Source organism: Empidonax traillii, unplaced genomic scaffold (assembly GCF_003031625.1).
Source record: "Empidonax traillii isolate 1590-97213 ecotype Southwest subspecies unplaced genomic scaffold, ASM303162v1 scaffold248:size1534464, whole genome shotgun sequence".
In the NCBI taxonomy this organism is placed as follows: Eukaryota; Metazoa; Chordata; class Aves; order Passeriformes; family Tyrannidae; genus Empidonax; species Empidonax traillii.
The window spans coordinates 364,056-379,604 of NW_020955441.1; the positions used below are offsets into that span (position 1 = coordinate 364,056).

Below are 15,549 nucleotides of genomic sequence, written 5' to 3' on the forward strand. Positions count from 1 at the left end.
AAATTGTGCTTCAGTCTAGTATGTTGTCTCAGATGATCTCAGTCTTTTCCCAGTCTCCTGGGAATTCTTTTCAAGATGTTCTTACTGCCACAGGTTAAAACATTATAGTGGAACTGATGGGAAGGGGCACAACTGTCCTGGGAGAGTGTATGTATCCATATACACATACACTGCTTTTATTTTCAATGCCTTTCATGAGTTTCTATAATCCATAAAATTAGGCAGCAGGAATGGTTAGAAATTAGGATTGATTTTGTTCTTCAAAAATGAGAGACCAATAAGAGACTTTCAGGCCATTTTACTAGCATTGAATCATTCTTAAATCCAGTGCACACGTTGATCTTGGATGCAGACAATTCAATTGAGAGCAAGGAACATACTACATACACAACATCTTTAAAAGTACTGATTGTGCTAGAAATCACTGTAGTGCTTTGTAGGTTCTGGCTCCTCTGTAAATCCAGAAGTAGTTTAAGGCCTTGGTTTACATGAAAGAGCATATGAAAGGTCAACCCCTAGTAGGGGGAAAAGTAAATTTAGGACAAATTTAGGAAGAAAAAGAAATAAAGTCTATTAGGTATTCCAAGAGGGAAGATACTCATTGATCAGTGTGAGACCAGTCCATTTTCTTCAAAAGGGTTTGACCAACACCGAGAACAGGCAGTTACTTCAAGCCGAGATGCAACAGCTTCCTGAAAGGAGCTGGTCCTCCCCAGTATCCCCTAGAAACAGAGAAAGTTGTTTTGTATACCTACTGTCTAAGTAGGGTTTGGGGAGAATGTTTTTCTTTATTTCTGTAAGACACCATACTGCTAAGAGATGAGTGAGAAGGGATTGCTTTGGAGCTTTGTCTTTGTTTCAGTGAGGTTTTCAGTTTGGCAATGGGTGCCCTTCTCTGCAAGTCAGCTTTGTTCTGCTTGAACAAACCACTGGGACTGTCAAAGTGCCCTTAATCCTCAGAATGTCCAGGTCCTAGTTATGACTAAGGATGTACTTGGTTTGCTTCTATTCCAGGAAGGAACTAAACTAGAACAGTTGATGTTTTTTTCTGACTGATCACAGAATTGAAATACTTACTTCAGTAGTGCATTCCAGTAGAGCAAAGGCATCATATCAGCTTTCATATGGTACATGGTTACTCTCTCCTTGCTCTGGTCAATGGGAAAGGTCTCCAGAGGCTGAGCATTGTAGTCAAACTCTGCTAGAATGACCTTGTTGTAGCCTGTTACAAGCGGGCAGGAGGTGTATCCATCATACTGCAATGAGAAATACCCACTTCTCATTCAGCTGAACAAAGCCTAAATGCTGAGGTATTAAAAGCCATATGGTTAACAGTCCCATTTCAAAATAAATTACTTTGAGGTTTCTGCATTTACAGTTTTAATACCAGTGAAGCTGGAAGGCTGTTAAGCTGATTATGGTTTAATAAGCATAATACTAAGCCACTCTATCTCAAATATAGATTTGCTTGACAACACTGCTTAAATTAGAACTAACCTAGCACAATAAGGCTTTATGTCACTAATTGCTGGTTATTGTAACCAGCAGAACAGGTGACCAGTAGATCAGGATGAGAGCTGGTGTTTGCTTCAACAGGCACAAACAGGATCTTGAATCTAGTCGCAAGAATTTCCAGAAGATCACAGGATATTTAGGTCAGTGTCCCAAGGAATATTAATTCAGGAGCCATGTGTAAAATGAAAGTAAAGCCTCAGAAATTTGAACATAGTTATATGCTTAACAGCTGTAGTATAAAACTTTCAATTTAACTCCTTAAAAGGTCATATTTCTACAGGGGAAGCAAGTTTGCAAGAGTTCCTGGAGCAGGGATTGTTAGTCAACAGTTTCACTGAGTCAGCTGCATTGGTGGAGAACTCAGACTAAGCAGCCTTTAAGCTTCTTTCAACTCAGGAGTCAGGGAATCAAATAGATAATGTTTTTAGTGGCAGTGTCAAGAGCATGAATTATGCAGTGAAGTTACTACTCTGACGTGCAGTGTGGAGCCAATTAGTACCCAACTGCTGCTGCAAAACCCTCCCTCCCTTCCTGTTCACACGGTTCAGCTGCTTGCAAGACTTCCTGCATGAGAAGGGAGAAAACACTCAATTTCTCCTTAAGACAAAAGCTGTAAAAAAAACAAGAGCTGTGAGTACCTTTTTAGCAGGCAACTGGTTCTTCATTACCAGAGAAATAGTTTTATCAAGGACTCCAGACTGGGCAGCTACATAAGAAAGAAAAAAAAAGTGTACTAAGGCTTTGTTTCAGGTAACAATTGTCATTACTAAAGCAAACGCTAGCAGCCAGGCATTTTGTTGGACAATTCAGCTGCAAGTGAATTTACATGTAAGTTTACAGTCCCAGATGAAAAATGGAGTAATGCTTTGGCCTCACTGCTTGGAACACACTAAAGCTTAATGAAACTTGAGTTGATATTCTTAGCCTGTGCCCATTCTCCTGTGATAAATTATACTTGCTCAGTCTTCCCAAACACTGAGATTCTGGCACACTGAATTTCTGTTTCATTTTGAGTGCTGTGAGGGAAGTATTGTAGAGCCCTTTGCTGAAATAGGTGACTTCCCCTTTCTTAAGTTACACCAATAACATACTGTATACCCTTTCTTTTTTCCCATCCTTTTATTTGCCTTTTTTCAGTTGTGAGACTATATACCCAAAGTGGGTTTATAGTGGGATCGGTGGCTACAAGGACAGAATGTGTGATTTTTTGATAGTGACTTATCAGCTGGCTGACACACATGCCTGAGGTGCTAAGACAAAGCAGCAAGTTTGGTTACTGAATGATGATGGAATACAATAATACGCTCATGACCTTCTGTGAACACAGAAAACAGAATCAGTTCATCTGTGAGGTATCTGGAACAACAGAACTGTGGGGGTTAGTGGCATCAGCATGGTCTGTAGTTAACTTTGGTCTTTGTGAAAGCTCAAAATTGAAGTCAAGACCTTGGGAGTAGCAAACTAAAACAAAAGGCTTACTGTGACTCCACACTCGTCATTACACCCACAAACACACACACAAGCAACTTTACCTACAGCTGCAGCAGTTTTTGATGTTGGAAGGTTGGTGCAGTCTCCAATGCCAAAGACATTAGGATACTTTTTATGTTGTAGAGTTTCCTTATCTACATCCACCCAGCCAGCTGCATCTGAGACAGGACTGTTGATGAGTACAGCAGGTGGCCCCATTGGGGGTGTGACATGAAGCATTCCATACTAAACAGAAAGAAAAGGGGCTCAGTGCTTAGTTCATCAGAGCAAACTCTATCTGTGTTGATACAAGGCAATAAGCACAGTGTGGAGAGAGTTTCTTGGGTTTGTGTTTGGTTTGGTTTTTTAAACCCAAGTGTATGGAATGAAAATTTACTCTCAGATTTCAAGCATATCAGTTAATTAACCTTATCAAGGAACTCCATTTGGACTGGCATAACACCAATTTGCCTTCCTCCATCCACACCTGAAACATTCCCATGGCATACAGGACTCCAGGTATAGTTTATGAAATATTTTTTTCTCCTCTCCACCTTAGTTTCAAATTTTTAAATATTCTGCTAAAGTTGGTACTCTCAGAAAGGAACAGCAGTACACAACAAAGCAGACACTATGTTACTATGGTGTGGAAGTTCTGTTACAGTTCACAAGGAAAAGAAAGAACCAAACTCCAGGTCTGAAAGCTCCTGACCTGATGAACTTCAGTCTCTCCAGGTTTGTCCAAGTTTTCAAACACGGCCTCTTGCCTGTCCGCTCGAACTTCCACAAGGTTACGCTTATAGTTCACAGCAATATTCCTCTCCTTTATTACTTCCAGCAATGCATCAGCATACTTCTTAACAGCAAAAATTGCACCAAGTGAAGTGTTGAACATGATGTTTGCTTTGGAACGTTTTCCTGTCTGCAGAAAGAGATCAAATTAGCCTTTTCTATTACGAAGCTGTGACAGGCTAGCAGAGACAAAAGAACTGTGCTGCACTAATAATGAGCTGAGAGAACTATTCATACAGTTCAATTATTAATGAAGTATTAACATTAGAAGTCTCAGACACAGCTATTTCACACCGTGTTAAAAGGCAGACCCTTCAGTGAGGTACTGAAGTCACTCCACACAAACTGCTTGTGAGAAGAGGTGGCTGCACTGAGGAAGTGCTGTGTGCAGGTTAAGCATTTATAGCAGCTTAGCATTATACAGCTTTCTGAAACCTTCACTTCTGTGCCTTATTCAGCTACTCACCCAGTAGACAACTCATGAAACTTAAACACATATGAAGCCTGACACTTCCACCTGAAGTTGTCTTTTGCTTCCACTAAGCTTGCTTTGACAGCCTGGCTGAGACTCCTCCTGACTGTGCTCCAAGGAGCAAGCATAGCCACTTCTCAAACTAATAGAAAGACAAATGGCAACAGGTATTAAGTACCTAAAGTAACAAGAATTACTTAATTCCAGCCAGTATTACATTAGTGCAGGACCTGAAGTTATAAATCAGGCTGAGAACAGTTCTATCTGCAGCTCCCCAGAAGCAGGGTAAGCAGTTCTTTCCTTATGGATTCTGAATTCTACAAGTCTCTCTGGTTTTAAACATATGCTAAATATTTATTTACAATCCATTTACTTGCCTTTATTATACATTAATAATAGAAAAAGAAACTCACTCACTTTAAGAATCCTGAGTCACAGTCCTCTCATGTGGTTTATATTTGTTTAAAAGATAATATGAAACCCTTAGAACAAGCCTTCCTTCCAACAGTAGGAACAAGCACTGGCAGAGAGGGTAAAATACTTACTTTCCTCCAGTATGCATCTGATAAATACATGATCTTCTGAGGAGCCCCTGCACACTTCACTGGAGTATTTGGGAAAGTGAAGATTGCATTTCCTTCCTTAAAGTCTTGTATAGCTTTCCATGTTTTCTCTACTGTATGAACTGAATAATTGGAACCTATTTTAGGGTGATCGAAACCCTCAGGCAAGCCTTTGATCTAGGAAAAAAAATGCAGGTTTAAAGTACAGGTGGCAAAAATTTTGTCATCATTGACAAGTATTAAATACAGACTGAGAAAGAGCTATATAAGAAGTTTCTAGCAAAAAGGAAGCCCATAGTTACTGCTAGTTGGTATTTTTAAAAATAAGCCTAGCAATCAAACTGGTATTTCTGTCAGGATTTAGCAGATATTTAGTAGATATAAGATTTATAACAGTAGATATATGAAATGACTTTGGTCTGCAACATCTGAGCATAAGTTTTCAGTGCAGAGCCGGACCCAGGTTTTTGCACTGCAATGTGTTTGGGACGTTCCAATGCGCACCAGGAAGTGTGCTGTTGGTAAAGAGAAACCATCCCTCTTTTTGAAGTGGCTGCTTTTGTTTTAAAGCCACATAAATCTGTAGTTTTCACTACACAGTAATAGTGATTAACTGTATTACATGGCTTCTGCTAGTGAACATTGAATTTACTTCCATCAGGTTGTACTGAAGTGATATGTATGAAGACTGAGGGTCACTGAGCACAGTGTAACTCCTCATTCCACCACCCTCATCACCAGAATTTATCTGTGTGACTGCAGTTAACTGAGGCTGGCTCTTGCTTTTCATATATCCTGGGGAGGTTTTCAAAGAGGTACTCAAATGCATTTTCATGTTCAGGTCAGGATAAAACCACAAGAGTCAAAGCACTCAATGATCTTGCTTTTGTGTTTTCCTCCTCCTACACGTCGTTGTGGTCATTCTTGGGCCAACATTTCCCTCCGAGTGCCACTGTATGAAGTGCACAGGAAACTTACTACAGGGAAGGACCCCAGGGCCTGTTTAAACACAAGTGTGTAACTCAGCTGGTTCCTTTTGAAGTGCATCCTTTAAGAAAGGTGAGAGCAGATCAAATTAATTCTGCAGGAGAGATTTCACTGACTGCTGCGTGTTCCTCATTCTGTTACACTAGAGATGCTTTGGACTAGAGTCAACATGCCTTATTATCTCATTATTACAGGCTGCCTTTAAGTTCTAGATTTAACTTGCTGCCCCATCTGCTGATATTGCCATAGAGATGCAACAAAGTTGTCTTAAAATACCTTCCCAAGGGTAATTTGGGTTATTACAGAGATCTGTGGAAGGAGTAGTCATTAGTTTGTCTTCTGGCTCTTTAATTCATATAATGTTCAATATCTTGCAGTAAGAAAAGTACTGAAAAGCCATTTACTTTAATGAATGTATGTGATGCTCTTAAAACTAGTAAAAACATGTTTGCAGCAAAACAAATACCTTTTCATAATGCAGACTAATTCCAAGGGCAATTATCAGATACTTGTAAGATACCTGTTGTGTAAGGGGAAAAAAAGAACTATTTAGACAAAGAACCCAAAGCATTATCTGACAGCAAGAGAGTCATAAGGCAAGGAGAGCTAGGGAGCATTAGTAATATAAATTTAGCTCTAAGCATTCTAGTAAAAATGCAAACTGCATTACACACACAGCCTTTGCTATACACAAACCCAGGTATGTGGAGCAAAACATCTGAACATCTTTTTTGTTCAGTTCACCATAAACAAGGCAAAACTTATGATAATGATATTTTAAGCGGATGCTATTCTAACCAAGTTACCTACCAACATTTTTATTAGACAAAGATTTTAGGATCAAATACTTCTCGTAAGACTAAGTGGAATTTCCCGGTCTCCTCAATGACAGAGGTCTCAACAGGCAGTTCCAAGGGGGTCGAAAAAGGTTTTTATGTTTTTACCTTGATATCATTCTCCAGCCAGACACAGTTCTTATCTGGATCCAATGCTGTAACTCGAGATTTGATCCACTCCACACCCTTGGGCATCACACTTCCTGTTGGACGTGCAGAAGCCGCCAGCTGCTTCGCACCACCACCAACCAGGGTCCACAGTGGCTGATAGTAATGAGTCTGAAATAAAATCCAAAGGGACATTTAGGAACTGTTTAAAAAGACTTCAAGATGAAGGCACATCACTCCACATGGGAAGCAATATGCCCTTAATATTGTGTTATTCTTAACAAAAGAAGTTGTATAAATAACGAGGAGTTTTGCATGACAAAGCTGGAGGGATGCAGACATCTCAGGGAGTAACAGATTTCATGCAAAGCCTTTTAAAAGATGGTTATTTGGCTTCCTCTCCACATTTAGAAACATGTTGGACTGAAGAGAGATGAGAATCAAACCAATCTGGTCACATATGTAAAAAAAAAAAAAAAAGCTTATTCCTTACATTGCTTTACAGCTGATGGAGACTCACCTTGCTTGGCTCAACAACAGCCACATTTCCTGCTCCCACTTTCCTCTTCATCCGAGCACTCATGGCAATTCCACCAGCGCCCCCACCCAACACCAGCACTTCGTAGTAATCCTTAGCAGCACACCTGGATGCTGTATGTAAGCCAAAGGAGCTCATCTTCTGCATCCCTGATTTCAGCAGCCATACACCAGGACGGAGACAGGAACAGGAGGACACTACTCCTATTGCTGACATCTTTCACCGAGTGGGAAGCTATGAGACAAGAAAAGGCATCAGTAACAATTACAGAAGGTAGAATTTATTTATATGCCTGGATAAGTCTTCAGGGCAATAATACCAAAACTTTTGTTGCAGTTAAACCACTAATTTGAAAATGGACTGTAATCAGTCTGGGAAAGAAAAGAAAAAAGGTCCACCACGGCCTCTGCCATGAAACTGAAATTTCATACAAGCAAAGGAACAGTTTCTAGTTATTGTAGCAAGCATAGCACAGGCAGTGCATGTGCTGTAACCCCAGATGTAATATTACCATCCTGAAAAGATGAGGGCTGCAAAAAGAAACAAGAATTGCGAGGTGTTGTAGATCACTGAAATACTGAACAAGGAAGTTGTGTTACCATACCGTGTGCCATCCCACTGACTGTAACGTGTCAGCCAAACACTTTACATTTGTATTTTGAAGTTAGGATGTACCAGCACTTGCCCTTCCTTGCTGCCTCTCAGGGGTGCAAGCCCTTAGGGTGAGCATGTTGGGTCCTGTGGTGCTCTGAGCAAAGGCAGAGAGAGGCCTAAGCTTGACAGGAGAACAAAGTTCAATGAAACAAGAGTTGACATCTTCCTAGATCTGAGACCTCTGAGTACATCCAAAGTACATCCATGCTCACCTCTTTGCTTTCACATCAGCAAAGGAGATGGAAACAAAGGTCAGAAACCCATACTTGCTAAAGCTGTCACCTGGCAAGTGAGAGCCAGGACCCCAAAGTGTGATTTATCCCAGCAATTGTAGCACTGGATATGCAACTGCATTACCTGGAAGACAGTCAAGATTAACCCATAAATCTCCCTCCCTCTGCTAGAGGGAACAAGAGCTTTTCCTGTTCTAAATCCATTGTTTGCATGTTTGCACTGAGTTTCAGATTTTAGCTATTCAGTGATATAACAGGTGTAAACTCATTTTAATTTAGTTCCTTATTGCTACATTGCCAGTAAAGAATGAGTAAGCATTATATCATGAAAAGCAACTTAATGACAAGACTTTCCTGTGTTCTGTACTTGCTCCCCTCTGCTTAACTCATTGAGTCATCAGGCTTTTTCACTTGAAAAGAGCATAACTCATGATACCTACAGACCAGAGTTTGAAAACTGGACCAGAAACCTCAAGTATTTTCAGGAAAATCTTCCAAGGTCAACTTCAAAAATTCTCCACTACATTAGATGTAGTTGAGCAATTGATTCTGCACCTTCATATGATATCTTAACATTTCTCATCTCTGTGTACCCTGAATTCTTCATAATGTTCCATTATTTTAATCCTTAGAGTTACAACTAATTTGGGACCAGGAGGAAAAAATCTCAGAGGTGTTCACTTTAAAAAAAAATTGTAATCATTTTATTTTACAGAAGGTTTCCAGGATGCAGACATTTTCTTCCCCTCCCCATTCAGAACAAAACACCCAACTCCAGGATAAGTTAGTTTCACTTTAGGAGGCTGGTTATCATCTGTCAGTGCAGGCAGCTGTTTAAAAATGTGGACAGATTCCACATGCAAGAGGAAGAAGTTGTTGTTCTATAAAAGTTATAAAACTAATAAAAGTTATCTGATGAGGATGTGTCCTGTTCTTTCCAAACCAGAGAGATGAACTGTGAAGAGACAGTTTTGAGACTTTTGTTTGAGACAGTTTTAAGAGTGACATCCTGTTTGCGGAAGCTCATGAGCGCAGAATCTTGCTCGGGTCTATTAAGCACACAGAACGTGCCCAGGGGCCTGCTGGGTGACAACACACTCTGGACCAAGAGAACAAGACTCCGTTTTCATAATGCTAACTAAGGAATAATCATCCTCTCTGATCACATAGATTTTTATGTAAGCGTGCTTCTAAGATATTCCTTAACTAACAGCAGCGTAAGTGATGTGAATGCTGCATTCTGTTGCTTCTCAGTGGTTTCAGAGTATACAGAAGCAAACAATCATTTGTAGACAGCTGTTTTAAAAAAAGCAGCAAACCCATTCCTATTAAACTCCCAAGCCAGGCAGCAGCCACACGATCGATTCAGTCAACAACAACATCAGCTCTCTCCTTTGGACTCAGGAGACAGAGGAACAGCAGAATTACAGAACAAGAATTAAGGTAAAGGAGAAAATTCACAGCTAACCTACTGAACTGAGCTGAAATGTTACACTTTTACAAGACTGCTTATACATCATCCTTTAAACTATGCACAACAAAACATGGCAGTCGATATTGGCCTTATACAGCATGAAATCACATTCCTAACGAAGATCCATACACAAGTCTCAGAGCATTGCCTAGAAAGGCACAGCCTGCAGTACATTTCACCTTATCGAGCACTCTGCTTAGCCTGCTTTTTAAACAGTTCTGCTGTTTAAAACTTGTTCTGTCGCCAGGAGAGCGAAGTCTGTTCTACAAATGCTTGCAGGACACTGTGGTTTGTTACAGCATTGGCAGCTCGTGTAGCGCTGCTTCAACAGAGCTCACAGAGCACCACATAAAAATCAGGCCAATGTGACTCACAATAAGCCCACAAAGTGTAATTTCTACCAGGAGAGTCAGCATTTCAAAGTTGCTTTTTTTTTCTCCCCTCCTTTTTTAAAAACAAACTTGTTTTTTAAACAGACTTATTTTGAAGATAGTCAGTGGCTGTCACATCTCCACTCATAAATCTCTTTTCCCTTGAACTCTAAGGCTACTTGTTTGCATACTTTTAGAATAAACCTCTTAAACATTGAAGCAAATGCACTTTAAAAAAATCATAGCTAAGACTGACCAAGAGAGCTCAGTACCTCAGTATCTCAACTAGTGCCCAGAACAAACACCTAACTGCAGCACGGCAGTTCATGCAGAGACACTCAGGACAACTACACTTTCTTCCTCTCCGGAATACCCACCATATGCTCAGCTCCCAAGCCTGACTACTTCATCGGGCCACTCCATGAACAGTCTCTTGCAGGGAGTTGGAACAAACGAAGTTAGAAAAGTCTCACTAAAAAGATCATTACAACCATTCTTTAAACAGTTGGCCCCAGATTAGCAGTTCAAACATTCCAGCAGTGCACGTGTGCGAGCACAGACGGCAACCCCTCACCCCTCAGCGGAGCCTCCGAGCCCCACAGCCCAGGCTCACGGCACCCGCTGCCCCTCGCCCTCCCGAGACCAGAGGGACCCGGTCCTGCAAGGCTGCCCCGAGCAGGGGCACAGCCCCGGGGCTGGGGCACGACCCCGGAGCTCGGGGAACAACCCCGCGGCCCTCCCGCCTCTCCCTGCCCGGCCCTCCCGCCGGGGCGACCCCGCCACCTCCGCCCCCTCAGCCGCGGCCGGGCCCCTGTGCCCGGGGCGAACCGGGCACCTGTGCCCGGGCACCTCCGCTCCCTCCCGGCCGGACTGACGGCCTCGGCCCCGCTCCCAGCCCCTCACTCACCGGCTCGCAGCGCCGAGCAGAGGCGGGGCAGGACCCGATAAGCAGCGGGGCCGGCAAGCGGGGCGGAGCTCGGGGCAGCAGCGCTGCTCGGCCGCGGGCAAAGGCCGGGAGGGCCGTCCAGTCCCGTCCCGCCCCGTCCGTGTGTTCCAGCCCCACGGAGCCCCCCTCCCCGAGCTACTGAGCCGGGCTCTCCCCTCTGGCCAGGTACCGACCGCACCTACAGCTCCAAACCCCGCGTTTCTCTTTAAGTTTGGAAACTCCAGACCTAAACCTGGACTCTTGCCAATTCCCGGCCTAAACCCAGCTGCTGGCACCAGCCTAGAAGGCTCACCTAGACCCACGTGGCACAGGTCGCTTACGTCGGGCTGAGCTAAACCAAAATCACAAGCCCTACAGTAGCTGTGACAGAGTGACCACCAATACTTCCATATCCGAACTTTATCAGGTTATCTGTGAGCAGCAACCCTGAACTTTAATCAAGTGGTCCTTTTTTATAGACAGGAAAATACCAAATTAAACTTCAATAAAATAGCACTGAAACACATACTAGATAAAGAATTAATAATAAATGAGCTCTGGTGACAGTGCATTCCCAGTGAGAGGCAAAGGCTCACTTTTCAAAGCTGCTGAATACCCACATTTCATGGGTTTTACTGGACAGAAAATGTATTGAAAGAAGACCCAATCAGTATCTTTAAAAATATTGCATGGAGATTAGACAGTTTTGTTCATACAAGTGAGTTTTCTAAAGAGAAAAAAAAACCCCATTGTTTATAGTCACATCTTTTAAAACACCCAAACTGCCCACTTTTATAATTTTTAAGTTTCTTGACTTCCCACCTGCCTTGATATAGCCAGAGTACAGCCTTTTTTCCATATTTTTTGTTCTAAGAGGTCAATCTTCATCTTAGTCCATGAGAGAAGAAAATGGTTGTATTGGGTTTTTTTTAAATATGTATGTTTAGGATTGTCCTTAAATATTAAAATATATTCTTTATGCTCCCATGCATATTTCCCCACTGACTTCTTACACAGATGGCCAGCAATTTTAATTAAAAAAAACCTTACTTAAATGAATAACATAACTTAGAAACAGAACTCACAAACCAAACACGAAGAGAGTACTCACCTGTAGCACAGAGCCCTCCTGCAGCTGTGGGGAGTGCTGCCTAAACCTTCCCAAAACAGCGAAGTCCAGGCAGGACAAAAGGGTGGGAGCTGCTGTCCAAGGGCTGGGCACGCACTGCCCAGGGTGGCTGTGGGAGCAGTGGATAAAACTCCCTGCTCTCCAGGCAACCAGGCTTTCCTGGAATGCCCCATGTTCTATTTCCTTTCATAAACCCCATGACTTGACATCATGGAGATAAACTGATAGACAGGAGCAAAACCAAGAAAGAAATACCGATATATCAGGTATGACCACCATCGGTGCTTTGAAGCCTCACAACACTTCACGAGCAGCTTTGACTGTGGACCCGAGTTAGTCACAACCTCCCAGGTGTGGTGGTGTCAAGTGACTGTCCAGTTTTGGTACCTGTTTTTCTACAAACTGACTGAGAAGATTGAATTAAGTATAAATGTACTTCAAATTACTGGAAAGCGGTGATATTTGGGCCAAACCCAACTCCTGACTTCACCTTAAGCTTTGATTTGAAAATAAATGAAGAAATAAATAAACCAAACCATCTTCGCTACCTTCACATACTGCCTCACTGAGAAACTTAGTGTGTACTGTTTTGCCTGGCATGAATGGCCATATTAATATCTACTCTGCTATAATTTGTATTCTTACAGATTTACATCACTAACTCCAAGTCCTACACAGTTTTTAGCAGGAATTTAGTTATATTCACCTAATGAATCCAACAAAGATCAAATAAGCAATCAGATTTAATGAGGTTTAAAAAACCTGAGCCCTGCAAGGTGAGACATTAAAGCACAAAGCTCAGAATTAAAATAAAGAACAGCCAGCAGTGTTGCAAAGCAAGCAATTGTGGCAGAAAGTGTCTACTGAAGCATAATTCAGAATAAATCAGCCAGAGAATTCTCTCAGCTGCTGGAATTCCAACAGAACAGCTACAGAAACAGCCTTTCTGTTATTATTTATGCTATTATCATTTAGGTCACAGCACACAGAGTAAAACCACCTAAAATATTCTGTAGCCATTTTCCAAAAGGGAACAAGTATTCATCTTATGAATATCCCTATTAGTGACAAAGCCAGATTTCACTGAATTAAAAATTGTCTCACTCAAAGCTGTTCAGTTATAGGGGTAGGGACACCCAAATGAAGCGTCTGGGTTAACAACAGCTAAGATAAAAGNNNCCGAGCAGAGGCGGGGCAGGACCCGATAAGCAGCGGGGCCGGCAAGCGGGGCGGAGCTCGGGGCAGCAGCGCTGCTCGGCCGCGGGCAAAGGCCGGGAGGGCCGTCCAGGGCCGGACCGTGCTCAGCTGTCCAGTCCCGTCCCGCCCCGTCCGTGTGTTCCAGCCCCACGGAGCCCCCCTCCCCGAGCTGCTGAGCCGAGCTCTCCCTTCTGGCCAGGTACCGACCGCACCTACAGCTCCAAACCCCGCGCTTCTCTTTAAGTTTGGAAACTCCAGACCTAAACCTGGACTCTTGCCAATTCCCGGCCTAAACCCAGCTGCTGGCACCAGCCTAGAAGGCTCACCCAGACCCACGTGGCACAGGTCGCTCACGTCGGGCTGAGCTAAACCAAAATCACAAGCCCTACGGTAGCTGTGACGGAGTGACCACCAATACTTCCATATCCGAACTTTATCAGGTTATCTGTGAGCAGCAACCCTGAACTTTAATCAAGTGGTCCTTTTTTATAGACAGGAAAATACCAAATTAAACTTCAATAAAATAGCATCGAAACACATACTAGATAAAGAATTAATAATAAATGAGCTCTGGTGACAGTGCATTCCCAGTGAGAGGCAAAGGCTCACTTTTCAAAGCTGCTGAATACCCATATTTCATGGGTTTTACGGGATAGAAAATGTATTGAAAGAAGACCCAATCAGTATCTTTAAAAATATTGCATGGAGATTAGACAGTTTTGTTCATACAAGTGAGTTTTCTAAAGAGAAAAAAAAAAAAAACCATTGTTTATAGTCACATCTTTTAAAACACCCAAACTGCCCACTTTTATAATTTTTAAGTTTCTTGACTTCCCACCTGCCTTGATATAGCCAGAGTACAGCCTTTTTTCCATATTTTTTGTTCTAAGAGGTCAATCTTCATCTTAGTCCATGAGAGAAGAAAATGGTTGCATTGGGTTTTTTTTAAATATGTATGTTTAGGATTGTCCTTAAATATTAAAATATATTCTTTATGCTCCCATGCATATTTCCCCACTGACTTCTTACACAGATGGCCAGCAATTTTAATTAAAAAAAAACTTAACTTAAATGAATAACATAACTTAGAAACAGAACTCACAAACCAAACACGAAGAGAGTACTCACCTGTAGCACAGAGCCCTCCTGCAGCTGTGGGGAGTGCTGCCTAAACCTTCCCAAAACAGCGAAGTCCAGGCAGGACAAAAGGGTGGGAGCTGCTGTCCAAGGGCTGGGCACGCACTGCCCAGGGTGGCTGTGGGAGCAGTGGATAAAACATGGGGCTTTCCTGGAATGCCCCATGTTCTATTTCCTTTCATAAACCCCATGACTTGACATCATGGAGATAAACTGATAGACAGGAGCAAAACCAAGAAAGAAATACCGATATATCAGGTATGACCACCATCGGTGCTTTGAAGCCTCACAACACTTCACGAGCAGCTTCGACTGTGGACCTGAGTTAGTCACAACCTCCCAGGTGTGGTGGTGTCAAGTGACTGTCCAGTTTTGGTACCTGTTTTTCTACAAACTGACTGAGAAGATTGAATTAAGTATAAATGTACTTCAAATTACTGGAAAGTGGTGATATTTGGGCCAAACCCAACTCTTGACTTCACCTTAAGCTTTGATTTGAAAATAAATGAAGAAATAAATAAACCAAACCATCTTCGCTACCTTCACATACTGCCTCACTGAGAAACTTAGTGTGTACTGTTTTGCCTGGCATGAATGGCCATATTAATATCTACTCTGCTATAATTTGTATTCTTACAGATTTACATCACTAACTCCAAGTCCTACACAGTTTTTAGCAGGAATTTAGTTATATTCACCTAATGAATCCAACAAAGATCAAATAAGCAATCAGATTTAATGAGGCTTAAAAAACCTGAGCCCTGCAAGGTGAGACATTAAAGCACAAAGCTCAGAATTAAAATAAAGAACAGCCAGCAGTGTTGCAAAGCAAGCAATTGTGGCAGAAAGTGTCTACTGAAGCATAATTCAGAATAAATCAGCCAGAGAATTCTCTCAGCTGCTGGAATTCCAACAGAACAGCTACAGAAACAGCCTTTCTGTTATTATTTATGCTATTATTTAGGTCACAGCACACAGAGTAAAACCACCTAAAATATTCTGTAGCCATTTTCCAAAAGGGAACAAGTATTCATCTTATGAATATCCCTATTAGTGACAAAGCCAGATTTCACTGAATTAAAAATTGTCTCACTCAAAGCTGTTCAGTTATAGGGGTAGGGACACCCAAATGAAGCGTCTGGGTTAAC

General features: G+C 42.1%; 1 protein-coding gene across 3 annotated transcripts in view; it reads right to left on the reverse strand.

Moving 5' to 3' along the window:
* Positions 1 to 245: 245 nt before the first annotated feature.
* The window catches only part of SQOR (sulfide quinone oxidoreductase), a 22,296-nt gene continuing 6,992 nt past the window's right edge, over positions 246 to 15,549 (reverse strand). Inside the window, exons 2-11 of one of the 3 annotated variants that reach the window (XR_003571782.1) lie at positions 7,264 to 7,518; positions 6,744 to 6,914; positions 6,266 to 6,319; positions 4,795 to 4,989; positions 3,698 to 3,907; positions 3,048 to 3,231; positions 2,154 to 2,221; positions 1,078 to 1,256; positions 573 to 722; positions 246 to 343 (exon numbers count right to left, since the gene is read on the reverse strand). Coding sequence is in view for 2 of the 3 variants with exons in the window: in XM_027888989.1 (XP_027744790.1) it covers positions 665 to 722; positions 1,078 to 1,256; positions 2,154 to 2,221; positions 3,048 to 3,231; positions 3,698 to 3,907; positions 4,795 to 4,989; positions 6,266 to 6,319; positions 6,744 to 6,914; positions 7,264 to 7,497 (1,353 nt within the window). In the remaining variant the exon portion in view is untranslated. Of the gene's footprint in view, positions 344 to 367; positions 723 to 1,077; positions 1,257 to 2,153; positions 2,222 to 3,047; positions 3,232 to 3,697; positions 3,908 to 4,794; positions 4,990 to 6,265; positions 6,320 to 6,743; positions 6,915 to 7,263; positions 7,519 to 10,920; positions 10,942 to 15,549 lie in introns of those variants that run through there. The other 2 variants (XM_027888989.1, XM_027888988.1) reach the window with 2 other exon arrangements.